The 25,878-nt window shown below is 41.4% G+C and overlaps 3 protein-coding genes across 10 annotated transcripts in view; 2 read left to right on the top strand and 1 right to left on the bottom strand.

Moving 5' to 3' along the window:
- The first annotated feature begins 1,329 nt into the window (after nt 1–1,329).
- On the top strand, nt 1,330–3,470 carry LOC148327563 (green-sensitive opsin-like). Its single transcript, XM_088308230.1, has 5 exons — nt 1,330–1,815; nt 1,894–2,062; nt 2,295–2,460; nt 2,564–2,803; nt 2,896–3,470. The coding sequence occupies exons 1-5, from the start codon at nt 1,431–1,433 to the stop codon at nt 2,992–2,994; spliced, it is 1,059 nt and encodes a 352-aa protein (XP_088164356.1). The 5' UTR covers nt 1,330–1,430; the 3' UTR covers nt 2,995–3,470.
- A 4,687-nt stretch (nt 3,471–8,157) lies between these two features.
- LOC148327564 (synaptoporin-like) lies at nt 8,158–12,506 on the bottom strand. 2 transcript variants are annotated; one of them, XM_088308231.1, is made up of 5 exons: nt 12,276–12,506; nt 11,645–11,769; nt 10,178–10,376; nt 9,897–10,088; nt 8,158–8,806 (listed from the first exon to the last, which is right to left on the bottom strand). In XM_088308231.1, the coding sequence occupies exons 1-5, from the start codon at nt 12,297–12,299 to the stop codon at nt 8,495–8,497; spliced, it is 852 nt and encodes a 283-aa protein (XP_088164357.1). In that variant the 5' UTR covers nt 12,300–12,506; the 3' UTR covers nt 8,158–8,494. The 2 variants fall into 2 exon arrangements, with proteins under 2 accessions (XP_088164357.1, XP_088164358.1); XM_088308232.1 differs by having other exon boundaries at nt 11,605–11,769.
- A 6,714-nt stretch (nt 12,507–19,220) lies between these two features.
- Nucleotides 19,221–25,878, top strand: part of cadpsb (Ca2+-dependent activator protein for secretion b) — a 68,278-nt gene continuing 61,620 nt past the window's right edge. For 2 of the 7 annotated variants that reach the window (XM_088310047.1, XM_088310049.1), the window contains exon 1: nt 19,226–19,923. In XM_088310047.1, coding sequence (XP_088166173.1) covers nt 19,591–19,923 — 333 coding nt within the window. In that variant the 5' untranslated portion in view covers nt 19,226–19,590. Of the gene's footprint in view, nt 19,924–25,878 lie in introns of all 7 variants that reach the window. The other 5 variants (XM_088310051.1, XM_088310045.1, XM_088310044.1 and 2 more) reach the window with 5 other exon arrangements.

Genomic DNA, 25,878 nt, shown 5'->3' on the forward strand with positions numbered 1-25,878 from the left:
ATGCTCAGATTTCACACAAAGTAAGAAGACGGCGATAATCATTATTTGAATATACAGAGTTTTCCAGCGTAAAACAGTCTATGTGCCACGGCTCAATAAAAGTTGGGAAACACGGGCGTAGACCCATAAGTGGATTAACCTAATCACACTTCCTGTTCAAGTCACTGATAGACAGCCACAGTGTCTTCTGACGGCAAGATGTGGAAGTGATAAAATGTAATTATTATAGGAAACTTTTTTGAATCCCCTTTATGTTGATTGGGATATGCATTATGTGGAAAACAACATATTTGATGCCGCTCGCTTCTCACATTGTGCAGCTGATTGTGCAGCTGTATCTAATGTTGTGTCCTGAATAGCCACGGGCAATTCTTCACTGAATAAGTGGTACACCTTACATTTAAATGCATACATCAATACAGCTCTTATCTCACACAAATTTAAGGAAAGCAGAGATTACCGTAGTCCGATTGCGTGAAGAACCATATGGTGAAAGTGGCATATGGTGTCCATACTACATACTCAGTGGCACCAAGTCACATACTTTCCCTGCAGAACAAAAAATAAACACATATATTGACTTTTAGTTTTCAACATTTAGTAGAACAAGTTGCAGCCAATCATTTGTGAGCTCTGCAATGAGCCTCACGGTTTGTAGCCTGAGCTCTCACATTAAGCTTTCATAAAAGCAAAGCCTTAAACTCGGCTTTAGTGACTGAGAAAATCAACGCTCCCCGCTTTGGTCATTCACTCATAACCATGTAAATCATGTAAATTGCATTAACACTCTGAGAGTCGGATTCATGACTCACAAATTAAAAAGCCCAAAATGCTTTGGACTGATACCGCTATTATTGTGGTTAATCTATTTATTTATTTTTTGCAGGGGTGCACATGTGCCACGCTGACGTTTCCAATACGATATTTTGGTTTCAAGTTTATGAGCAGGGCAGCATCCTGTTAAAAGCTATATGCTATATATGGAATCAATTAAATGAAATGTCAGAGGAAAATAATGGCCCAGTGTGATCTCTGGAGAATATACTGTTGATTTTTCTGAAAAAGTCACATGAAATGTGATGAAAGTTGAATCACGTTAACGTTCCCTAATTTATTGCTCGTGGGTCACGGTAAATGAAACCATGCCCTCATTAACTGTAAAAGTGTGTAATGGTTGGGAGGGTTAAAGATGTGACCCGCATTGCCTTCATGCTTTGGCAAAGTCAATAATTGGTCAGACTTGAGCTGTACACTCCTTTCAATCCTCCCGTAATCTAATTTGGCCAATTTGAGGATCACCACAAGGAGGTATAAAACAACACCCAGGACGACATAAGCCGCTGGAGTGGGTTTGGCTTTCTACACCAATTGAGACGACAGGCTCTCCGAGTTTGGACGGACTGAAGCTCCCACAAACCAACATAACAACTATGGGTTGGGAAGGACAATTTGAGCCTAATGGCACCGAAGGCAAAAACTTCTACATCCCCATGTCCAACAGGACTGGGATTGTTAGAAGTCCCTTTGAATACCAGCAGTACTACTTGGCGGACCCCATTTGGTTCAAGCTTCTGGCTTTCTACATGTTCTTCCTGATCTGCACCGGGACCCCCATCAACGGGCTGACATTGTTGGTCACAGCTCAGAACAAGAAGCTTCGGCAACCTCTCAATTACATCCTGGTCAACTTGGCTGTGGCTGGTCTCATCATGTGCGCCTTCGGATTCACCATCACAATCACATCGGCCGTCAATGGCTACTTCATTCTAGGAGCCACAGCCTGCGCAGTCGAGGGATTCATGGCCACGCTCGGAGGTAAGAAACTTAAACTTTCATGTGCTTGAAGCGGTGGGGAAAAAAAAATAATCAATTCCTCACCAAACTTTCCCGCAGGTGAAGTTGCTCTCTGGTCTCTGGTTGTGTTGGCTGTGGAGAGATACATTGTCGTCTGCAAACCTATGGGAAGCTTCAAGTTCAGTGGGACCCATGCTGGAGCCGGAGTTTTCTTCACCTGGGTCATGGCCTTCGCATGTGCCGCACCCCCACTGGGTGGCTGGTCCAGGTAAATGAATCCAACCCATTTCTACAACCCTTATCCTGTTGAGGTCGTTCACTGTCAGCTGATAGAATCAGTCAATGAATAACCATTCACGTTGACGAGAGCCCTTACATGCGTGTTTTGGGGCTGGGGAACCAAAATGAGAGGATTAAAGTCCATGCAGTTGCTGCCACTTGATCCAAAGGAAAATGATGACTTTGAAGTAGCGCAATACGATATGTTCACTCTTCCACAGATACCTCCCTGAGGGAATGCAGTGCTCCTGCGGACCCGACTACTACACTCTGGCCCCAGGCTACAACAACGAATCCTACGTCATCTACATGTTTGTGGTCCATTTCTTCGTTCCTGTCTTCCTTATTTTCTTCACTTACGGCAGCCTTGTGCTTACAGTCAAAGCTGTAAGTAGTGCAACATATTTAATTGCCTATCTTTTGCTATTAAAAAATATAATTTGGTTCTGTTGAATTTTGGTCTTTAACGACATCTCTGGTTTGCTTCAAGGCTGCAGCTCAGCAGCAGGACTCTGCCTCCACCCAAAAAGCTGAGAAGGAAGTGACACGTATGTGCGTCCTGATGGTCTTTGGCTTCCTGATGGCTTGGACCCCATATGCCACCTTTGCCGGCTGGATCTTCATGAACAAGGGCGCTTACTTCTCTGCTCTGACTGCTGCTATCCCTGCCTTCTTTGCAAAGAGCTCTGCCCTCTACAACCCAGTCATCTATGTGCTGATGAACAAACAGGTTGGTGTCGCATATTGTCGTTACGTCTTTATTGGCTCTTCGAAACGTTGTTACTTCATTTCTGAAACGGTGCCCTTTGCTCCTTTTCCCAGTTCCGTAACTGCATGCTGAGCACTATTGGAATGGGTGGCATGGTGGAGGATGAGACTTCAGTGTCCACCAGCAAGACAGAAGTGTCTTCTGTGTCTTAAAGATAATGACACGTCAAAATCCATGGACATTTTCCTTATTGATTGCATCCAGATTTTTAAACGATCCCATGAAAAAAAAACATCTTGGACTTTTGCCAAATGGAATTAAGGAAAATGAATGGACTCTGGACAAAACACGAATGAATATCAACACACCTGTCAATATGTATATACAGAAAAAAAAAACAGCGCAAGAGAGATATCAGAATGCTGCAGAAGTTGTCCCTTTGTGTGTTTGCATCAGTGTGCGAGTGTGAATGAACCGGGACTCACGACACAGAGTTTGATGGCACTCAAATCGCTCCACTATCAAGTTCGAACCTGCTGCACCACGGCAACACATGGCCCATGCGAGGCTATTTTCATGTAATTATGTGATGTTTCACTGGGCTGCCAGTGTGATTGTTTTTATGTATTTCACAAAAAAAGACGAAAAAAAACCTAGGATGGAGTAAATAAATGCATGCATGAAAAGATTTGTGTGATCTTTTGACTCTTATTTGTACATGTTTCTTTTTACTCTTACTCTTCTCAAAAACATGGGATTCCATTAAGGCTTATGGTTTCAAGTTTGAATGTAAGTTTGCGGTGTACACTTTCGGGGCGAGTACAAAGCGCACATTTCAACCACTTGGACGTTCGAATTTGATGAACCTGCTGTAACAAAGACAACGTCATGGACAGCAGGATGTGACGACTTTTTCCCCAAACAAGTACACAGTCTCAATGTTAGTCTACTCTAATTAGGTATAATGTATATTTGCGGTCCAATTTTGAGTACAATACACATTTTGGTTGTGTCAAGCGTTAATATTTACATGATGGATCAGTCTAATGAGAATAAACTCCGCAGGCAAAGTAAGAATTTCTGCAGGGCTTTATTTTGGAATCTGCTCTTTTCCCACTGAGCATAATAAATGACCAAATTATTAAATAACAAGCTCTGTGGCGTCACTCTCTGCTCCCAAATAGAGAGCTACTTTGCCACAAGTGTCACAATCACGTTTTGCACACTCCTGACATCTGAAATACATTCTCAATTCCTCCAAAGGGTTCTCACCACCGCACAGCCTGACAGCTGTAAATTGAGCTTACAGTTTAATCACTGATGCACTCCTTAACACCCATTGCTAGTTAAATTGTGTGATAATCCAGCAAGTGTGTCAACTGCTGAAAGTCCCTTCTGGCAATCTGTTGGGAATCCTCTACCGTAGCTAAAAGGCATTCCGGAAATGGATGCAAATTGTATTGGATCGCATCAACGATTTATCTCGAATTTAAGTTATTGCTTTCTTTTCATTCAAAAAGATTAGCTGTTTTGGCAGAACTTAAATGGACCCTGAACCCTAACCCTAAACCGCATTAGTACAGCTGTATCAAATATTCCACTTTATAAAAATGATTATGTAGTTTTCATTCACGGGTCAGAGAAATGTTGATTCAACAATATGTTTATTGTTTGGCTTGCGGTGTGCTCACACCTCCACGAGGTGCAAGCGGGAACTAAGAAACAGAATCAGATGCGGAAGTGGAAGTAGATAAGTGACCAGTAGGCCAGAGGGACAAACCTGCAGGGTACGTCGAGAGCCGAAGATGGAAGTGTCCTTTTTTGGCAAGAGAGGGAGAAAAAGCTTGCTAGCTCCTCACTCTCCACAAAAAGATGCTAGCATGGGACAATTGTAGAGATGTGCATTTTGGTCAAACGCAGCACGTATTATGAAGAAAAATTGTCGAGAAGATCTGACAGTTCCCGGACGGGGAAGAAACGTTTACGGTGTAGGTTAGAGTATGCAATAGTGCAATGTGGCGTACTGTTTAATGTTATGCTGCTCTCTGCAGGCCATCCTTAGTATCACCAGGACTGTCCAAATTAAATAAATAAATAAATAAATAAATAAATAAATATATATTTATATATATATATATGTATATATAATAACTTTTCAGAATGTTCCACTGAGTGTGCAAATGCTAGAGCAAATGGAGACCATCCATCCATCCATTATCCAGGTCGCGGGGGCAGCAGCTTCAGCAGGGAAGCCCAGACTTCCCGCTCCCCAGCCACATCTTCCAGCTCTGCCGGAGGGATGCCCAGGCGTTCCCAGGCCAGCCGGGAGACGTAGTCTCTCCAGCGTGTCCTGGGTCGTCCTCTGGGCCTCCTGCCGGTGGGACATGCCCGTAACAACTCACTAGGGAGGCGTCCAGGAGGCATCCTAAACAGATGCCCGAGCCACCTCATCTGGCTCTTCTCTACGTGGAGGAGCAGCGGCTCGACACTGAGTCCCTCCCGGATGGCCGAGCTTCTCACCCTATCTCTAAGGGAGAGCCCAGACACCCTGCGGAGGAAACTCATTTCGGCCGCTTGTATCCGAGATCTTGTTCTTTCTGTTGCGATCCACAGCTCGTGACCATAGGTGAGGGTAGGAATGGATGGATGGATGGATGGATGGATGGATTTTTAAAATGTAAACTATGTGCTTTTGCTCAAAACATGGTTGGAAACATTCAGGGACAATTTGAGATCCAACACCTTTCTTCACTGTAAGTATTCCTAGTATTATGAGCATGGAGTGTGCATTATATTTTGCACTTTATAGGTTCATGCAGTGTTGTTTGATTCAAGACTATTGAAATTAACCCATAACAAATGTGATGCTTCAGTCTGTAACACATTAGCTCAACTAGGATTCATTGAACGGTACAAACGCAATGTGACATCTATTCCGTGATGCAACCCTTCATTTCCATCACGCATACTGATCGTAATTGTCAAGCTGAGAGCGCATGCACTGTAATTTACTCGTGCCGAGAGGCGGCCCCGGACACCTGCATGCCATTAGCATTTGTGTAAGGGGCAGCACCCGCAGAGAGGAGCCTCATTTCTCCCCACCATTTAATTACTTGGACCAGATAGAAGACCGCTGCAAACTGAGGCCTTAATAACAAAGTACATGTAATTCCGGGCTGATGCGCGTCGTGAACAGCAGGCTTGCATGGACGTCACTGATTAGCTGACTTTTCTATTAAACAGTGCAGTCAAGGTGGAGTCATTGTTGTCTTAACATAAGGAATACAGCGATGAATACATTTCAGCATCAACATTATCTGATATTTTTTCCTTGGGGGTTTTGGAATACGGTTGTGCAACTGACTAAAAAGCAAGACACAAATGACTAATGATTTTCTCAGGTTAAAATCATCAAATCAAATTAGAAGTCATGTAAAATGGAGACAACCAACTTTAAATGCTGTACTAACGATGAAGAGATTTGCAGTTTGCAGTTTTTCCGCAAAAGTGAAAAGAACTAATATACATAGGAAAAATCATGATGACAATCCACGGTATTTGTTTTAGTGGGCCATGTGTGGAGTTTCCATATTCTCCCTCGGACGGCGTGGGTTTTCTCCGGGTACTCTGGCTTTCTCCCACATTTCAAAGACATGCTTGGTAGGTTGATTGGACGCACTAAATTGTCCCTAGGCTTGGTTGTCTATCTTTTTGTGTCCGGCGATTGGCTGGCAACCAGTTCAGGGTGTACCCCGCCTACTGCCCGAGGTCAGCTGGGATAGGCTCCAGCGCACCCGCAGCCCTTGAGAGCAGAAGTGGCACAAAAAACGGATGAAGGGACGATAAATTCTGATCCCAATAAAATAGCCAAGACGAGCTTGTCTTGAGGATAAACACCACTCCTCAATTTCCACTTCACTTCCTCCAAAGCTACGTTGAGGTGTTGAACAATAACAATGCAAGCAGTGTTGGCTTTAGACAGCACACATGTGGCTTTGCTGTCCAAACAGCAGGATATTGTTAGTTTACTTTATGGATTATAATTAAGGACCTGGGGCCGTACAATTTAATTGAAATAGAATTGCTTCTTTGTCTTGGATTTATCAAAGCAAAGATAATTGACAAGTCATTGGGGGAGTTTTAGGTATGACTCAGTATTACGTTAATTGTCTGAATGGGATGAAAGAGCCACCAGGAGGGATTATCCCGCTGGCCTTTGCAATGGAGATAATCCAGGTACGCCGCGTGGTGCACACTTTAATGTTCTCCACAAGAAGCTTTATTCATTTAGCATTCTCTCTTTTGCTTTCTGCCCACTGGCTATGAATTACAGCTGACATTGTTTTATTTCTTCTTCAATTAAACTTTAGGATCATTTCAACAGCAAAATTGAGTGAAACTGTGTTTCGCATCAGGATTCAACATTTGGAGTTTCAGATTTACTTTGGATTTAAATACAAATCCAATCAAGCCAATATTACGACATTAAATTACACTGAACCAGACTTTCTTTATTTGAAATGAAGTTTTTTTGCAAGTGGTCAAAATCTTATTGGTTACAATCCAACAATAAAGATCAAGAAGAACAAATAGAAAACAACTGCACCATTTTCTATCAAAATAAATTATGAATATGAAATGTGGTTTATAATAATTAATGCCGCCCAAAATCCATACAACAAATCTTTTTGAATTCCATAAATGTGAGAAAAAAAATGCAAGTTTCGATTTTTTTTTTCTTTGAAGAGCAGTTTTGCCCATCAGTGATACAATAAAACAAATTAACAGTTTTCTTTCGTCTCTTAATTTGGTGTTGCGTATAGCAGCAATCTGCATTTTCTCGTCTATAAACATTTTCAGTGGGGGAGGTATATACAAATCTTATTTGGGTTTAGTCTCATTTTTGTCTGTTTTTTAGCAAAATTAAATTCATTTTAAAAAGAAAAGATAAAATGTGTTGAGATAATTTATTGTTCAGATGTCAAAATCAAAACTCAGGACTCTATCGTCAAAACAAAAAAATAACATTACTGATATTCTGAATATTTTTTACTATCCATCCATTATCTTTACCACCTCTCCTCACAAGGGTCGCAAGTATTTTATACTATTTTAATAAAATTATAGGTCACGCCTCCTGGCTGAAGTACGCAGTAACGGAACTTCATTGTATTCCAGTTTCCAGCAAGGATATGATTTCCCGCGTTGGTGTTTCAATTATCGGAAAAACTTTAGAGTTTGTGATTCTCAGGTTTTTTTACTCATTGTGTTTTGATGAGGCGTAAAATACCAATTTCAATTTACGAACTTATTATCTTCAAGTGGTCGTTTTTGAGGATTTTGCCGTTACAGCAATAATGTGCTTGCACAAAATACCGTTTGCTCTGTTATTTATTCTTCTTTGCATCTTCGTTATACATCTATAGGACTCAATAGATAACATATTTTAATCCCAGACACACACCATTGAGAGAATTAGCCAACAACAACACAATTATGTACAGAAGCTGACCCACATTACCGCCACATACATTTCCCACTTATTTAGACCTCCTTTAGTTTTGGACTGTTTTTTTATATTTCAATTATATGGTCTGTTAAGATGACATCAAAGGTTTTTGACGTATGAAACTCACAATTTCACTGTCATACAAGTGTCACATGTATCCAATAAAATAAATTAGTTGTCATTGATAACAATCATGGGGCCCCTCATTTACTGTCATAAATGATTGGCTGGCCAAGATAGGTTTGCGGGAGGCCACTGCTCATTTGGGATTGGTTGAAGCTGCCTTGCCCTAAATCCCCTTTTGTCTGATTGAAGTTGTTGTGTTTGGATGGCTGAGGACCAAAAGTTTCTTCTTGAAGGTCAAAGCTGCTCTCGCTGTAGAGTCGTTGACGCATTTCCCGTTTCCCCGAAGTGCTCCTGGTGGGATAGCGTTGCCCCATTTTGTACCAGCCTGTCTCTTTAAAGACAAACCAAATATTTCCAGCCCAAAGGATGACGTTGACAAAACCAAAAACCTGGAAGATGAAAATAAAAAGAATGTATGAACATATAAGAATACAGTGTTTTGTTTTTGCTACTCCTGATAGACTGTTAATTCATTCTGGCAGGAAAAAAATACTTTCTTTCTTCCATAATAAGTTGCAACTATAATGAGCAAAAAGGGAAAAGGAGAGGACACATTAAACTGATGAGAGCAACATTTGCAGTTACCGTAGTTTTCCTTGTCAACATTATTCAAACTTTCACTGTGAGGACGTTCCAAACAGTGACTACCAATCACCACTTACTTCGTTCCTCCGCGTTGATTTTAAACCGGCCGTGTTTGGAAGGCACAAAGTTTCCCCGCCCCCCCCTAATGACGGTACAGCTGTTTGCTCACAATATCGACTGCCTGAGTAGAGTCTCCGCAGCCGATTGACCTCTTGTAGCACTGCTGACAAGGTTGCTCCGGCCACTTGAAAGACACGGAGGCCCGGCTCGAAAAAACAAACCGGGTGGCTTTTCTCTGTCCTCAGGAAAAGAGTTACATCCCAATTTGTAATAATGAAATCAAGCGATTAAATTCTTGCCATTGACGACTAAAGACGTCAAAGATCCATTTTTTTTTTTACTCGGCTAGTAGTGAATGAGTTCGCAAAAACAAAAAAAATCCATAATTAATTGCAATTAATCAAATTTTTTGGCTACTATTTTTTGTGAAGCATTTAACAGGTATTTCATCAAATATGAAGTGTATTTTAAATCAAACAATGTTCTAATAACTTTCTTTGATCCTTGAATACGATTTAAATTGAGTCATTTTTACAGGCATTTTTCTTCGCAACAATTCTCAAAACTTTTCGTGATTTAAGTTATTATTGAGTTCTAAGCACCACACTCCAGCTGTCTTGGTTTGCAAGGCTCACTGGTAACTTGTGCACGGTGTTTGGCGGTGAAATGATGTGCTCTAGATGTACAACTAATATGGTAATGTGTTTGAATTTGGCTTTTCAAGACATGCAAATAATTTTTGAAGTAAATAAAATGGACTACAGTGAAAAAAACATGTTATAAGATATACAATATATCTCTTTCAATTGCTGTAGACGACGTATTTCAACCCACCACGGACGTGTTGAGTCGAGCCCAATGAGGTTCCTGGGCAGCCGTGCATTTGTTCTCTGTAGCCGAGCAGGCAGGGATGAGCAGAAGCACCTTTGTAGGCTTCGTAACCATCTTGATATCAGAGAGCGCTTTAGCCCAATAACAACTACTGACGAGCCACATGAGGGAGAAGACCACTGTCACCACAAAGTCCTGCACACCCGAAGGAAGAGGACAAAAAACGCATCATTTCAAAGAACAACTCCTCGTCTTGCTACGTGAAAGGCCGGACAGTCACTGACCACAAGTGGGCCTCTGTTGTTTTTCAAGTATTTGTTTTGGTAAAAGACGTAGACCACAGTTGCCAGGAGGGAGTAGAGGAACGTGATTACACCCACGGTGACAAAAAACTGAGCAGCGGGGGAAAAGTCACCCTCCAGGAAGAGAATTTCCTCCCTTTTTGTTTCACATAACGGAGCTCTGAAATGCACTTGCTGTAACCTGTAGATAAAAAGGAGATCTCTTAGATTTTGTGGAGAGAAATTGCAGATTGATATAGGATGCTCAGAACAATTTGCATATCAGATATGAGGTAGGCTCAAGCTCACCTGTGACACAAATGTGGACCAGCACTAAAGGTTTTTTTTTAGCATTGATTATACTTGAAGCTCGACAAGATTTGAATGTTAGAAAGTTACTCAAGACAAAGTGATGGCATGGGCTTTTCCCGCAAGCTGAACTGTTAATTAGAATCTTGTCTCAGTGACAGTGATTGACAGTGAGACGTTCGCTGTCACTGCACCACAAAAAGCACCAGCCTCCAATTAGAGTACGCGCTTGGAACTGCAGCGATGACTGGGCCATGTTCGAAACCTTGTTCACGTCAATGCGTGTGTTGCTTTAAGTTCATTTTAATTTGTTTAAATGTTGACCTTGTTAGAAAAAAAATGGAAAGAATGCTTACAGGAAAGATTTCTCCACATTTGTCCCGAATGGAACTCAAAAAATGTTGTTTTATACATAGACATTGAATTCCACTTTTGTGTAAATGAGGTAAGCACATTTGTGATGTGGAAGCAGGAAGCCAGTCCAATTTAAAGGGCCCTTTGTCTGAGATGTTTCACTGCATCATTAGACCAAAATGCACTCGGAGCCAGATCAGTCAAGAATGTAACCTTAAGTGGTCCCTTTTGACGCGGCAGAATGTTTCCACTATTGATCTTGTCTAGCGGCGTACACCCACAATGCATTGGACCTGCTTGCTCAGAGACCGCTTCATTTAGTGTTAGCATACAGAGATCATCTCTTTTTTTGCGACTCATGCGAGTTCTTCCTCAAGAAAAAAGTATCTCATTGAATCTGCTCTTCGAGGACGTTTGAAACATCTAATGAACAAATTGTGTCATTTGTTTAGCATACCGAATTGAAGCAGATTTATGGGCAATGGAGCCACTAATGTACTTCTTCAACTTATTAATTATGTAACACTTTCCCATCCACAATGTCTCAATGGCAACAAGTTGTTCTGAAACATAAATAGCTCAGCATCCTATTTAAAGGGGTAATAAAGAGAAAGACAAGGCTCGACAAATATTGACATACACAGTGTGTATCCATCACACTTTTTTAAATGAACTCATAGTTGCTTGAAGTGCTAATTTTTCCTTTGTCTTTTTTTTTATGCTTGTTTGACTGGTAAAAAGACATTTTTTTGAAAATTATTAATCACCGGCTCAAAATTTCAGGCAGGCTTACTAGTCGTGGTGTACCTGAAAGGATAGCCAAATTCAATATTGATGCTCCTGTTACTCTGTCTTCTGTCTGCACAGTCCACTTTAACCCGGAGGTGCCCATAGTAGCCGCCGCATGTTGCAAACGCACAAATGGCAAAAATCTGAGGGAGAGAATATGATAGCAGTCTAATTAGTACAAAAGCGTTACTGGCATGAGTGGAAGGACTATCAGGGGACATGTCAGAGTGAGTGTGGCTTATTGCATAATGTATTCCCCATCAATAAATCACAGGACTGATTATGACAATTTTTAATTGGTTTGAAAACAAAAGCTGAATAATTTAAAGGTGGGAAGTGCTGCTCACTGTGCACTAGAGGGTGGCCGCAGCAGTGCGGGCTGATTCATTTTCGCATCAAACGTTTCTACAGCTGGCCCTTCACAATATCGCTTGATTCTACAACATTCAAAGCACCGGATAAAACATGCCCTCGAAAATAGCTATGTTACTCTAATTATACACCGGGAACAAATATTCCCATCAAGATTTTCACTCTTACTGCAGTATTACTTTGATTTTAAGTGCATGAAATGTTACTAATCTACTGTAGAAGTAATATCATAAAATAAATTGACTTGGAAAAAAAAATCCAAGAAGAAAATACTTACCGGGGCAAATATAACCATACACATTTAAAAATCCCAAAGTTGTGTGGCCAAAGTCCAATCGGTGTCTGCAGCGTTTGTCATCAGGCTGAGATGTGGACAATAAGAGGCGAGAATCTAGCTGAGGGGAGGGCTCACATGAGGTACACTAACTTCACAAAGGAGGAGTCAGTCATGCAATATTTTGGGTGTGTATTTGTTTAAATAGAAAGCATCACACACAATGGCGACACATTGAACTCAGCTGGGCCTTTTAACACACACTTATTTTAACTTCAAATAGAAACATTTCCCCCAGACAATAGGGATAGACATGCTCCCTCCAATCTCAGATTTATTTTCCCCAGAAAAATTTTTTATAAACAGACCTCATGAAACATTCATAAACAGTTGCTGGAGTAAATATCCTAGTTAATTATAGGCAGTGCATTTGGACCTATTGATGTTTTTTTTTCTCCAAATTATTATTTTTCTTATCTCTCATTTGCAAGGTTTCAGGGTCAAGAAATGTGGAAATTGCTCAATTATTGGAGGGAAAAATTTCCATTTTGGACCCTCAGAACAGCATGTAACGTTTTTTTTTTCTCTTTCTTGAGTCTCTTTTTTGTCATGATTTATTTATTGACATCAGAACAGCAGACAAACAAACCAAACCAACATCTTTTTTTTGCAAAAATAAAATAAAAATAATAGTCAAAATGTAAAATAAAAAATAATAATTATAAAAAAAAAGGTATGCCACAACAAACAATATTTGATCAACTCCTGTCAAGTACAGAAATGCTACCCAGTAGGAGACAACGTAGGCTTAACAACAACAAGATTACCCCAGATTTTTTCAAAGAAGCATCTAACAGTTTTGTGGACAGGATTGATACTTTTCAGCCTCCCTCATGTTAGAAAATAAATGAGTGGTTCGAGCAGATCAAACAATGTAGTAGAGTGGTAGAAAAACTGAATTGTTTTGCTGCCCTCTTCTGGTTCTAAGTATGCATTACACCTTTGACTTGCCAGACATTGCCTTTCGTATCTGGACCTTCCGTGGATACTTACTCGACTTAAACGCCTTCTTCACAGCACCACGGTCATGACACAATTATGGAAACCAACAAAATCGCCTTTTAACAACAGGTGACGAGGCAGTTCTGAAGCTATATTTATCCAAATAAGAATAGGACATAAACATCCAAAATTGAAAATAAAATTCACCATACTCACCTTTGTAGTTTATTAAACGCACTAATGTGTGCAGAAGGCGGCAGACGTGTTTAGCTTGTCTCTGAGCAACCAATCATACAAAGAAAAAAAATAGGTTGTTATTATAGGCCGACTATTTGAGTCTGTGAAGGAAATTTTTAAACTGTGGTTAAATAAACGAGTCCAATTTCCATCGCCAAACACTACTAATTCTGAAGGCTCTGGGCAGATTAAATCAACACCGCAGCACATTGAATATTAAAATCTAATTAGATTTAAAAAAAAAAAATCTAATTAATTAAATACATACGAGTATACTGGAAGCAGTACGGCCAAGAGAAATTATACAGAATGAAGTGAATAGACAGTTGGGAATAAATTAATTAAATAAGGATTTGGATATTGTAAAGTTTCTCTTGATTGTGTTTAGGCAAGCAGAGAAGGCCTTACAGCCTTTGAGAATAAAGTAAGGAATTTCCAAAACAATTTTAATGCATCATCCTTCATGATGGGGTCGATCCAAGAGAGGGCAGCACCATATCAGCAATAAAAGCCCCTCCACAGTTCCGAAGCAATGAACCCCATTTCCACTCCAGAATGCAGATGACAATTGTGCCCTCTTGATGTAACATGCACATTATGCTACATTTTAATTTACTCACTCAAAGTTGCACTCAACCATGAGTGTCCAGATGTTGCGTTGCTGCATCAAGAATTGTTGAGGGGTGGGTGGACTTCTGCCATGGTAAAGTGGCAATGCTTCATCCTCTCGTTGCATTATTAATTAATCTTTTTCTGGCATCATCTTTCTGCTCCAACTTGAAAATTGTGAGAGGAAAGACACAAGCATAAATCTGGTGTGCTTTTTTTTTTTGCCAGGCTCTAACGTATCTAAGCTTCATTTCCTGCAGACATGTGCCGCCGCTGTGGTTTAAATTGTCGTGTCTGAACTTAATCTACAAAGCAATATGCTGTTAAATCATAGCATGTCATGTTTCATGTTTATTGCTGTTCAATGCATGAAGGTAGGTCAAAGCTAGAAAAAGAAATACAGTGAAAAGGATGCAGATGCACTAAACGTGCTCTTCTTGACGTAAGATCGGTGGAAAATGTTAAAATCACCTTTTCTATTTTGGGAGCAAAATGTGGAGGACTGTGTTATGTAAAAGGTTTTGTCTGGAAAATGGGCTCCTCCTTGCACCAACAAGCCAATTACTGCTGTTGAAGGCACTGCCTGCAGCCTCATCCTTGCTAAGCCTCAGCCTACATGCTTACACACACGCACGCACTCACGAGCACACGCACACACACGCCGATGCACACGCGTGTTCGTTTTTCAAGTATGTGGCGTCATGCTGCTGTCTGAGAAGTGCAAGAAGCTGCAACACTGACACTGACCTTATTCCATCAATCTCATGTTTAAAAAAACTCTCAACATTTAAATATTTCAAAGAACTCCTCCTGAGAAGCACTGAGCCTCTATGTTTATCTAGGGGTGTGGGGGTGTGTGTGTGTGTGTTTGGTTGTGAGTTTACATGCATGGAAGTGTGTTTATTGAGTGTGGACGTTTAGTCTCACTCTCACCTTTTAACAACTTCAAACAGCATTTTTAGGGGCTGTGATTCACTCACACTTCTTGACTCTAAAAACATTACATTTCACGGCTCTCTCTTCTCTGCTCTCAAGCAAGTAAAAAACGCTCAATGTAAAAAAAATCATTCACGACCGCTGAGGCAAGTCATGAATATATTAATATGCAGTTATTGTGTGATATTTCACATATTCGTCTGCCTTGTCACGTATGTATACCGCCTGTGTCAACGCTCCAAGGACGCCAGCACATCACCACTCAAAATTTAACTCTCTGCTTGACATAATCCGCCAAGCCAGTCGCTTGTTGCTTTGATAAATTCCCCATTGTTGTTCATTTATCGCTTTCAGGATAAAATCGCTCAGAAAGACTGTCATGGAGAAATTCAAGTGAATACTAAAGCCAGGCAAGTCTCTGCGATGGCTATTAATAATTGATTTCAAGCGTAGGGTTGAAGGAAAGTTCAAATCTTTGATATGGTGTCGGCCCATTAATATTAGCGCATATCTGAAGAAGCAGACAATTTATTATCCATCTTAATCTTTGCTGTCACAGAGTTTTATTTGACTGATGTGCGGAATCTAGACTGAACCAGCATCTCTCTGGATTAATTAAATAATCTCATATTTGTAAAGTTGAAGCGCTTTCTCAACCTCAAAGGAACTAAAAACACATGGTTCAAGCTTCACTCTCTGCTTGGTTACAATCAAGCTAATATACGAATCGCGGCGTAATTATTTGGTGAGACTCTAAAGGCGATGGCAGTCGAAATGTTCATCTGAGGCAAAATTGCGTGTTGTCCTAACATAAAGAACATCAATATTTAATGTGTATACACATGCTCGTTGACATATAGGCGCTGGATTGAGAACATTCGTTAATTATTCATGTTTAAAAGGTTTGGAGAATGCCAGATCACCCTGTGGGAAGTTAATAGTGTACAGTTGCGCAAGACCAAAGGGGATTACAGTAATCTCACCCGGCAGGAAAAGACAATTTATGAAGCTGAAAACCATGGAGCGAAAGGAAACAGAAAGTCAAGCAGGAGAGCCCGTATGAGGCACAGACAGGCGACTAAATTAAGAACAGCGGAAGTGTCTCTTGAAAGTGCAGTTACCTCCAGGGAATCCACTGGTCAGATGTGCAAAGAACATGTGGAGCAGCAGTCAGCCAGTCCAGCTGTCACATTCACTTGAGTCTCAACGGTGAAGTGCACTGGTCTTCGATGCATGCTGAGTTTGCACTTGGGTTGTGCGCACGGGCGTGGGCGCATGTGTGTGTTTGTTTGTGTCAATCCGTTTCCCATTCTGGACCTGGAGGAGGACAACACAACCAACGGTCTGACATCATCATCATCAACACAATTTATAATCATTGTAAAAAAAAAAGGATGCAAAGTTTTGTATTTTTACTTACTAAATACTAAAAAAAAAAATGGTGCATTGAATTTACTCCATTTTATTTTATCAAGTGATGGCACAAAATAAAATAATCTGGAGCCGGTTCCTTTTTTATCATAGTTGTACAGAACATTCAAAATTCAACTCAATCTGTTAAGTCACACTGGTTAATTTCAAAACATTTTTTCCATTTCATGTGATGTAATGTGATTTTCTTTTGAATATATAAAAAAGAGCTACTTTATTGAGATGTAGCATTGAACTCTATTTTAACTTCTCAATTGTCTGCATTATTGGGACGGGGCGAAAACGGGGACCAGTGACGCTTTTGCACAAGTGGGAGCTAGCGGCTGGCCCGCTAGCTAGAAACCAACTTGCCATCATTCACAATTCATGGAAAGTTAACTGTTTATGACGCTAGCTGATGGCTAGCTTGCGGGCTAGCTCACAGGCTAACAGGCCTACGGACACCGGTATCGGGCTCGTACAATACGTCATGTTTGTGTTGGTGTGAGTCCACATAACAGAGACACTTTGGGGAAAAAATACCATTTATCGAACACTGCCGCACACATTCAGATTGTGATTCACACTACAGACATACACGACTCTACGTGAGTACAGAGATTTGAGCACATACTGTGAAAACGCAGAAATTGAGTGTCACATGTTTAGAACTTATTTGGCAAACACAATCACAATAGCGCCGGAAAGCTGAGAAGTTGGTAGGTGACTTTTTTAATTTTTTCAAATTTGACAGGCATGGTTTGAAAAAAAAAAAAACCCCACAGGATGCTCATTTAGCTGATGAGCTATTGTCCGTGTGATGTCAACCATGATGATGGTTTGAACCACAAGCTTTGTTTCACTAATGAGACATATTAGAAAATTAAGTTTGACCTCCAAATCGTACTTTGGTGCCATTGACTTTGAAGTTTTTCACGGTGATGGTCCTCATTCATGCACTCCACACCATAGGTGACTTCTGTCATCTTAGCTCACGCAGGCTGACTCGTTGTCACTTTAATCATATCATCCGGGCCGCAGGTCGTGTCAGGAAGCGAGACAGCGAAGGTGCGACGGGCTCGCTCGACAGAAATAAGATCACCCCGTGTTGGCTCATCTTCAGCTGATTCACAGTGTTTCAGAAGTCACAATGTGACATCAGCACACACGCTCTTAAGAAGGAATCTTTACAATACAAGAGAATATGTTGGTCATAACATTTGACTTTAGATGCCGGGACACTTTTTATGAACTGAATATCCATGCATCGATTTTCTTATCGAGGAGGCAATAGGTGGGGTACATGTGACGTGAGGAGCGGAATTTGGACCCAGGCCACACCCAACCCTGTGACAAAATAAAGGACAATAGCAAGTGATATCGTAAATGACCAAGACACCGGTCGCCAGTCAGTTGCAAGGTTTACACAGACAAACCTTCACATTCACACCCAAGGACGATTCAGTTTTCACTTAACCTAATATTCATGCTTGTGAAGAGGACGGCAGAGAAACCCTTAGAAAATCCACACGAGCACAGGGAGGACATGCAATCTCCACACAGGAAGGCAAGAGCTCAGACTTTAACTTTAGATATGTCCGTGAATTTAAAATTTACATCGTGTACAACATGTTCACTGAAATTCGGCAAATCTGCTCAAGGAGATGTAGTACAAGAGTTGTGCGAGAAAATATTCTGATATTTTTATGATCTGCACTGTAGAACTCCTCTGTATCATGCTGAGAGGTGTTTCTGAGAGGCTAATTATTTGCACTTTTCAGCCACCACAACAAACTAATTAATACCTCACCCCAGCGCCCCCCACAAAAAAATATTACGGTTGACGTATGACATTGCACTGCTGCCCTACGGGTCAGCACGTCTGCCTTGCAATTTTGGAGTCCAGGGTTTTCATGTTCATACTTGCTTTTGTGGGTTGCAGGGTCCTCTCTTTTCCTCTCACATCCTCCAAAACCTGCATGAGGTGACGATTCTAAAACGTCTACAAGTGTGAATGTGAGTGTGAATGTTTGTTTCATAAACGTACTCCAACTCTCACAAAGTCGACTATACAGGTTCCATGCTCCCTGCGACCCTCAGTAGGATAAAGGAGCATGGAACATGGATAGACAGGTGGAGATATTGACATGTCCACACTAGGGTCAGGGGTCAGGAGCAGCCTATCCTTGGTGACTTTTGACAAAAATGCAACATGATGACTTGATTTCCCGTAGTTTGATTGCGAATTTTTCTTTGTTTTGTTTATGTATGCCATAACATATAGTGCCAGGCAAAATAATCAAATGTGCATCCTTTAGATGGCAGAAGGTAAACCTGTGTATTACTTGTAAATGTCTGCATGTAAAATAAAGGTGGGGAAACACTGTTTCAGTTTGTACTGAAATCACCACGGGAAGATTTTTACATTGACTCATCATGCATGTAACGAAACCTGCAGTTAGGTCATTGCGTCTTGTGTGGCTGCTTCAGAATGATCTGTCAGGGGATGTTAGCCAAAGAGCTCAAACAGTTTGTCACATCTGAGCTTTTTTATGGCCACTCCAATGCCCCCTGAAGAGGTCTCCGTATTTACTGCTGCCGTACATGCGGTGAACAGCTCTGACGGCTTTATAGCTGGCCCCACCATCCTGCACGGCAGCCATTTTAGGTGTACCGCTGCTGCCTCCAGGAAGCTTAGACGAGCATCCTTCTCCACTCTCCGTTCAGGACCAGGGACAGCTTTGCAATGCGCATGCGCGGAGTGGAACGCGTGGAGGCACATCGCCTGCTTTCTTTTCCCCCTTAGCGCCCTCCTTCCCCCCTCGTTTGTGCCCCTCCCCTCCCTCCCCCTCGCATCCGCAGCAGGGACTGGCCAATAAAAGAGAGAAAACACGTAAGCATCGACGCGAGTTCGGCGCAAGCGGAGGATGCTCAGTGGGAAGCGGCAATCATCTCTCAGCACCGCTCGCACTGCTCACTTCTTCCCAAGCCATAGAGTGCAACCTGGGCCTCTCCACCGACCCGACCCCGACTCTCGTTCACACTGCGGCCGCACTCGAGGTGAGGAGGGAGCGGGGACCTAATTTGGAAGGTCAGGCTCCTTAGTCGTCGCTTCAAGAGCAAAATGTTGGATCCGTCGTCCAGCGAGGAGGAGTCTGACGGGATAGTGGAGGAGGAGAGCAAGGAAGTGATGGCCCCCCAGGCCGGATCCCGCATCTCCCCGAGCAGGACCAGCGAGAGCTCCGGTGGACTGGCGCCCAGCAGCGGCCGCAGTAGCGCCCGGCCGACCAGTCCGAGCCCGTCGGCCGCCAGCGAAGAGAAGGACGACCTGGAGAAGCTGCAGCGGGAGGAAGAGGAGCGGAAGAAGAAACTGCAGCTCTATGTGTTTGTCATGCGATGCATCGCCTATCCGTTCAACGCCAAGCAGCCCACAGACATGGCGAGGCGACAACAGAAGGTAAGCGGCCCCCCCGCCCCCTCCCCACGCCTTTTCGTTCTCCTCGTCTTCCTCCGATTCATTTTCCTCCGCGCAAGGACGTCGTTAATAAGCACATGCTGCTGAGACGCCTCCTCTTTCACATCGCAGATGTTGTCATTGATGACCTACATACGATACAGTACGGATGTTGGGGTGGTGGCGGTGGGGTGGGGGTGTGGGGTTGACGAGGGATGGGCCTACAGGGTAAGCGGCAGGGAATACAGCACACCTCCAGGTTGTTTTTGGTGCATGAAAAAAAAAATCTACCGAGCATGAGTGGGAGCATGATAAGGAAGCGCTCCAGATAGTGGGAAGGGAGGACACATGGTGGTGCAGAGCTACAGACAAGAGTGATGCACATGCACAAAGCTCCCATGTGAGATCAATTGTGCAGCCCAGAGGGCACATTCTGTGTGCAAGGGTGCGCAAAGAGCAAAAAAAAAGAATTGAGACTTGTTGCCTTCAGCAAATACAGGTGACAAATGCAATGAATGAAATCCTTCTCTTCTTCAATTTGGCCTCCCAAGGTGACTTTTAAGCTCACACCTTTTGAGGTGACCTTAATGAGCTTCCTTCCCCTCAGATGGCGAGTTACTTTCCATTCATTTCATTGCCAAATGTTCCTACACACCTTAGTGTGCGTTTTTAAAACCCACGTTTGTATGTATCACACACATGGTTTCAGGTTGCTGTGGTGCCTATTATGCTCGATTGAAAACAATTTTTGATCAGGACATACTTATGCTATTCCATGACAAGTCACCACAGATGAACGTAGCACGTCGTCTTTTTTTTTTTTTTTTTTTTTTATACTTGCGCTGACCTTTACACTAAATATGTATAGGATAAGTGGTGTGGATGATCATAATGATGCTAAATGTGAAATCTAATCAAGTGAATGAGAATACATCAATCTGCAGGAAATGCATTCACCTCTCCTCAGATCTACAGAAACTGCACTTGTGGCTCTTGTTTCCATTTAAGTCGCCGTCTTCTTTTAGAAAGTGTATGGTTGACATTTTCTGCTGACTCATGTACAAGTGCATGTGGGAGGCTAAATCACGGTGTTTCCATTTATTTGTTTGTTTGTAGTCCCATTTGGCAGAGGTTACCGACAGTCTAATGCATGCTTAGTAATGCACTTTTATATCTGGCAGCTCAGGCAACCACAATTCTTTGGGCTGAGGGTGAGCGAATTCCTGAAAAAAAATCTAATGGTCAATGCAACCATACCAGAAAGTTTCATTTGGTCCACATTTCAATTAATGTATTTATTAAAGGAAACCAATAACCCTTTTGCAAGAATGAATGAATACGGCTTTCAAAGTTTCTGACCAAAATATGAAAGGAGAATAATTGCATGGACTCCCTTAACAATGCAGGGTATTAAATATGAGTCAATTATGCGCCATGCAGGTCATTGTTCAGCAGTCATTTCAGTGCAATTCAGCATTTGTCTCAAAGTAGCTGTCCTGCCTTGTCTATCCTTAAACGCACATTCCTCACAGCAGTCCATGCAGCCTATTACATTAAGGCTATTATGGATTAGTCACAGAAATATGATGAAGCAATTCGTTTGTAATGAAACGACTCAAAGCCAAAGCAAAACATATGGAGCGGCTCCATGGTAATCTGTTATTAGATGGTCTGGCACACAGGCAGCAGTCAGTGATGGACTATCACAGAGAAACAGGCCGGGCTTCAAAGTACGTCAGCCCCACTGCTGCGTCTTCAACATGCCGCCGTAACCTTGCGAAAGGGCGACACAAAAGGGGGAAATGGGCTTTTCAAGGGCGACGGAAACATGTTTCCTCCCGGTAACTAAGTGGCGTCTTCTTGGAAGCGGCAATGTGCCACTGCTGCTGTTCAAATGTTCCGATTTTTACGCATGCTTAAATTCAAGCTGAATTGTCTTGGGACACGCTTAAACTAATTGCACGATTTACACTAAAGGATGCTGGGAGTAATTGTTTGAGGTTATTGATAGACGTTGATTGTGTTGATGATTAATGTGATTGGGTCTCCATTATTATATTCCTTCATTTTTTCATCAACATTTCACAGCCCACTTGAATGAGACAATGTCTAATAAAAAAAGAATATATTGTTCATGACCGGACACATGATGACGCTTGATAACTACATCAATATATTAGCGTGTCTTGTAAAGCTTATTGTTTGCATGCCCCATGATGAGTACGGAAGCAGCTTTAGTCTTATAAATATAACTCATAAATGTCTCAATGAACGAGCCGGTTAGTAAAGTCAGAATCGAATCAATCAATAAGAAGGCACGGAATCATTTTTTGGGACTGCTGAGCTTCGCATAAAATCCAGTTTACAATTGAACAATATTTATGAGAGTTGTAGGTGAGGGATGGCGGTGAGGGTCAAGTGATGAGTCAGGCTACTGCTTTAATCTTGATCTGAAATGCTGTACCTCAAAATCATATACAATTGAATGCTGCTGTATTATTTAATTTTGTCTCACAGACACTAGTTTCAATTTTAAATCTTAAATCAACTTGCAGGAATTTTAATTTTGTGCTTGGTCCTGAGAGGTGCTTCTAATATTTTGTCTCTTATGTAACTCATTATAACTCAACTCATAAACTGTTTTTTTTATATTTTTCTGCGTGACAGCGCCAGTCACAACACTTCAGCTTTAGTATACGACATTGCAAAAGTTGGTCTATTTTGCTGTTAGGCTTCCAGAACCCCAGCGAGGTCCGACGTGTGCCAAGCCTCAGCCATTTAGCGCTTGTATGGATGTCTACACTTCCCAGGTGTTGGAGGTCGCGCGTTTTGCAGTGGCTCTTGATACGGCAGCGCTTATGTGAATGGATGTTAAAGTACTGTATCCTCCAGGAGATGACAGGCTCATAGGTGGTGTCATAGACCACCTCCCCTGTTGACTGACTGTCTCCTGCCCCTCACTCGCGGAGCTCAATCACTTTTACATCAGCAGACTGCTCTGTGCTTTGTCTTGTTGGAAAGTTCAAATGGATGAGATGGACTTCCAATGTGGGAAATAGAAGCGGTTTATGAAAATGTTATATTACATTGATGATCAGAAAAAGATCAGTAATGTCACAATATTGCAAAGGGAAATTACAGATTTTTTTTTCGTTTTATTTGGTAAAAAAATAAATAAATATATATATTAAAGCAGCAACACTCGAAAACAGCAATAAAATAAATTATGATGAGTTAAAAGACTTAGAAAAATATATTTAAAAAAAAATAGTCAAACTAAAGTTGAAAAATGTAAAATAATACAACCCGACAAACAGCGGACAGGGTTCGTCGCGTTCTGAGAGGCTCACATTCCAAAATCATGCATACGCAATGTTGGAACATCAGTGTGACGGCGAACTGATGCGATGGCCTCAAGTCAGACTTATATGTTTATGATATTCATTGATCACAGTGTACAGTATGAATAGTCACAAATAAGTTCAGGATTTTCTTTCCTCTCCCTCATATGATTTGTTATTCCCGTAAGTTAGCCTGACCCAATCATCTCCTAATAGAGCGCCTCCTTGGCTCAGCACTTTCTAAAAGCATCCAGGCTCTCTGAGCGATGGAGACTTTGTGATATGAATGTGAAGTAGAGTGAATTCAAATCAGTGCTACTCGGATGATGGTTGCCTCGGCGGTGCTGAGCGTGGAAAAAAAGGACTTTGGAAAAGCTTTAATGTCAACATTGGTCATTGGCTTGCTGTCATTAAGATACTGTCAGCGGGATTTGTTTAAAACAAACAAACAAAAACTCTTCACTTGTTTTTCTGAATTTTCACCCTTTCTGCAGGAAATATTTCACAAACCTTGGCTGTCCATTTAGTCTTGATACCAACTCAAATCTCATCCACCACAACATTAGGTACACTTTGAGCCTTAGGTTGCACGATATATACCATGCATCATTCTCTGACAATGGCAACAAAAAATTGAGCATGATTATTTCTCTCTGCAAAGGTAATTCTATTTTAAATCACCTTGTGGCTTTTTGAGCACAGGTTCAAAATACGACGAGAAACTCAAATTGAGCCACCTGGTGTATCTTTTGACACATCAGATAGAGACGAGACACTTCAATTAAAGATCTTGCAGAAGTGTTCCCTTTTAATAAATGTGTCAAAGGGAAAATTCAGCCATCGACCTAATGGATTCTCTTTGCTGATGCATTTATCCCGTTTATGTGATGTGATATATTAATCAAGTTAAGCATGGCATTTGGGCTAATGGATGAACGACAGCTAATATAGTAAAAGATTGAAAGTACGTAAGTGAGCCAGGGGAGATAAACTGGCAAAACAGAAAGAGGCAATGTATAATTCAATTCAATTATCAATGATTGTGCGAGCGAAACTGCTGCAGAAACAAAGATCATTTCATGAAAGTGCAATAATGTTCCTCTCCGCCTGACACTTGAGTTTCTTGGTTTAAATCTTGGCTCAGGCTTCCCTGGGCTCACTTCAGCTTTCCCCCACATTCCGAAAACATTCATATAAGGGTAACTAAATCGAAGTTGTACAAACTGTAGGTGTGAGTGATTGCTTGTCTTTATATGCCCTGCATGTGAGTGGTTGGCAACCAGTCTCGGGTGTATTTGGACTTTTGTCCACAAAACACTCATGACTCGGCCTTTCATGAGAATTATTCTATCGACGTATTCTCAAATTTCCCCATTGTGGGACTAATAAAGGACATCTTTATCTTTATCTTTATCTTTAAATAAAATGGACATCATAGTTTTTTCCAAACTCTATATAATGTCATATACATGTATATTTGTTTAGATCACAGGAGTCAGACTCAAGTCCCAGGTGTATCTAGTCATGTGTGTCAACCTCTGTGATCCTGGCTAAAATCCGTACCAAAATAAATTTCAGATTTTGCAACAACTTTTTTATACCCTTTTTACAGTAACGTGAACAAATTATCATCTTTGATTCCTGATTCCAGAACTATTAACCCATTAAATGTTTATGAATATGTAATTACACACTGAGACGATTTCACCGTCATAACGGCCCTCAGAGGGAAGCCGTAACTACAAAGTAGCCCGCATCAAAATTGAGGTGCTTCCCTTCCCCTGTCAAGCAACTTGCTCACTGCACACACACAAACCCAACGACAGATGGTTGAAGCACAGTGAGTTAACATACTCGAAGCTTCGTTTTCCATCGCCCCTAAGCATAATTCCACAGTGGTGTGGGAACATTTTGGATTCATGCCAGATGAATGCAGAGCACCTGCTAAAAAGAAGTCCATTTAAAACAATCCTACACCAAGGTTCTTCAGGTTCTGCAGGACATGGAGGACATTTCAATACAACGTCATAAAAAAAACGTGTTATCGTGACGGCCTGACTTGCAACCCTGAGGGAGATAATCAGAAAAGGAAGAAAGAAAGGAAAAAAAAAAACATTGAATGTTAAGCTCCTAGAATTGGAGTACATTATTTCTATTCTCTATAGAATTAAAAATTATATAGGGGAAGCTAAGCACTGATAATTTCATCACTATATTATTTGTCAAATGATGTAAGCGCTATGGTGTCAGCGCATTTCACAACACACCATTTGAATAAACGCAGAAAAAAAAATCAGTTCCTATGCAACACTTTCTCAAGAAAGTTATATTTCGTTATTTAAATGTACCACCCAATGATTACAAATTTGGTCATAAGTTATACATGGACCGAAAAATTAGAGACTGAACTGCCATTATTCATCATGTCAAATCAGACGTTAGCATATCACGCAAGACTTCGGCAACTCTCGCGAGCCTGCGGCATACCTAACAAGAGCTCACTTTAGTAAGCATCAAGGATCAACATTGCAGCTATTTTTTGCCTTCCTCCACCCCCGCCTTTTTATGACTTTTTTTTTTTCGCAGAATATATTGCAAACAAATGACTGCTGTCTAA

The sequence above is a fragment of the Idiotropiscis lumnitzeri genome, chromosome 11, assembly GCF_059441095.1.
Source record: "Idiotropiscis lumnitzeri isolate Australia: NSW breed Sydney's pygmy pipehorse chromosome 11, RoL_Ilum_1.0, whole genome shotgun sequence".
Classification (NCBI taxonomy): Eukaryota; Metazoa; Chordata; class Actinopteri; order Syngnathiformes; family Syngnathidae; genus Idiotropiscis; species Idiotropiscis lumnitzeri.